The sequence below is a fragment of the Aureococcus anophagefferens genome (genome assembly GCF_000186865.1).
Source record: "Aureococcus anophagefferens unplaced genomic scaffold AURANscaffold_177, whole genome shotgun sequence".
NCBI classification, from domain to species: Eukaryota; class Pelagophyceae; order Pelagomonadales; family Pelagomonadaceae; genus Aureococcus; species Aureococcus anophagefferens.
The window spans coordinates 8,500-10,752 of NW_008705719.1; the positions used below are offsets into that span (position 1 = coordinate 8,500).

General features: G+C 66.4%; 1 protein-coding gene across 1 annotated transcript in view; it reads left to right on the plus strand.

Annotated features, from left to right (window-relative positions):
* AURANDRAFT_68501 (hypothetical protein) overlaps positions 1-2,253 on the plus strand; it is a gene marked incomplete at both ends in the record, with an annotated part of 11,934 nt that overhangs the window by 8,499 nt on the left and 1,182 nt on the right. The window contains 2 exons of the mRNA XM_009044195.1: positions 31-1,963; positions 2,060-2,064. Of these exons, the coding sequence (XP_009042443.1) occupies positions 31-1,963; positions 2,060-2,064 (1,938 nt within the window). The remainder of the gene's footprint in view (positions 1-30; positions 1,964-2,059; positions 2,065-2,253) is intronic.

Sequence of the window (2,253 nt, forward strand, 5' to 3'; positions counted from 1 at the left end):
AGTGATACGTGTTGTGCGTCGAAATCCAAGACTTCGACGTGCGACTTCGACGACGCGTCGAAGATCGACTCCGAGGCCTGCAAGAACAGCCCCGGCGCGCTCAAGTGCGATGAGATCGCGGACCCAGAGGCGTGCCTCGACCACAGCGTCGCGAAGCTGAACACGTGCGAGTATTGCTCGAGCACGAACACGTGCCACGAGACGCATTCGCCCAGGAACACGTGCACCAAGGAGTGCTGCGCATCGGAGTCGATGACGTCGATGTGCGACCGGAACTCGATCGCCGCGATCGATTTCGACGCGTGCTCGAAGACGTTTTTGCTGAACGCGACGGCGTGGAGGAACATCGGCACAGACTACGCGTGGCCCGAGGCGAGCCTCGACGTGATCAGGACGAGGCCGAGCGTCGGCGTCGGCTTCAGCGGCGGCGGCACTCGCGCGTACGCGGCCGCGGTCGGTCAGACCCAGGCGATGCGGGCACTCGGCCTCTTCGACGGGGTGAGGTACGCGTCCGGCGTCAGCGGCGGCGCGTGGTTCGTCTCGGCGCTCACGTACGACCAGGGCGGCGACGACGACGCGCTCCTCTGCCCGTACGTCGCGCCCGGGAATCTGACGCTCGCGGCCATCGCGCACTTGCCAGAGGGATGCATGGCCGACGCGACGACCTACGACTTCCTCAAGAACGTCTACGCCAAGGGCCTCAGCAAGCTCTTCGAGAAGGACGAGCTCCTCGAGGACGTCTGGAAGGAGGTCATCTCCGAGGCGATCTTCGCCCCGAGGGGCATCAAGGACGACGCGCGCGCCGCCTGGGACGCGGACGCCGCCGCCGCATACAAGGCGCGCTCGCCGAACCTCGAGGACTGGGACTTCGTCTGGCCCCAGCACGAGCGGCCCTACCCCATCGTGTCAGGGACGCTCATGGGCCCGGAGGACATGAATCCCTATTCCAAGAACAACCGCTCCTTCACGATCATCCAGTACACGCCGCTCTACTCCGGGAACCCCTACAGCAGCACGATCACCTACTCGTCCCAGGACGGCTGCGACGACGACGACCACTGCATCTCCAAGTCCGAGACGATCCGCGTCGGGGGCTTGGTCTCGTCCTACGCCTTCGGAGGAGACGTGCCCGTTGGCAACGCGTCCCTCTCTGGCGACGAGACGTCCGGCGACTTCCTCGTCCTCGCTCCCAAGGAGGGCGCGACCGTCCAGCTCGCGGCGACCATCAGCTCCATGGCGCCCGCGGCCTACGTCGCACAAAAGGCCCAGCCCTTCGAGACCGTACTCTCGACGGTCTTCTCGTGGGCCGTCGACGCTCCGTCCGAGTCCGCGCGCCTCTTCCTCACCGCCGACGGCGGGTGCCTCGAAAACTTTGGCGTGATCCCCCTCCTCCAGCGCAAGCTCGAAAAAGTCGTGCTCTTCGTCAATTCCAAGGTCAAGCTCTCGACCGCCGGGGCCTGGGACCCGAACACGACGCCGGGCCTCGACGACATCGACCTCAACATCCCCGCGCTCTTCGGCATCTTCCTGGCACCGGAGCCGTCCGTCGCGGGCATCGACCAGGGCTCAGACCTCTCCTCCGTTCAAGTCTTCGATCCCAAGGACTTCCCAAAGCTCGCTGCGGCGCTCCAGAAGAGCCAGGCCGACGGCATCGGTGCCATCGCCGACGTCGAGCTCACGACCGTCGAGAACACCCACCACGGCATCCCCGCGGGCCAAGCGGTCCACCTCGGCGTCGTCCTGCTCACGACGACCGTCGCGTCGTCCTTCAAGGACGCCGTCACGGACGCCGCCATGAAGCAGGCCATCGAACTCGGCGAGGCGGGCACGGGCGACTTCGACTCCTTCCCGTGCTACGACACATTCACACAGATGACGCTCACGGAGACGCAAGCCTACCTCCTCCTCTCCTACACGTCCTTCCTCGTGCGCGAGAATCGCGCCTGGTTCGAGAAGATGCTCCGTTAGTTGATGACGCTCACGGAGATGCAAGCCTACCTCCTCCTCTCCTACACTTTAACATATCCCGCCGGCGGGATATGTTACGCGCCCTATATAGCTAAAGTCCGAGGAGCTAGCGCCGCTGCCGCGGCCGCGGTCGCCCCGGGCGGGGAGTGGGCGCCCCCGCGCCCCTAGGCCATCTCGGCGGGCATGTCCTTCGTCGGGTGCGCGACGGCGGGCTCCGGGGGCGGCGCCGGGTGGCGCCGCACCATGGCGGCGACCACGAGGCCGATGACCGCGAGCGACGCGGCG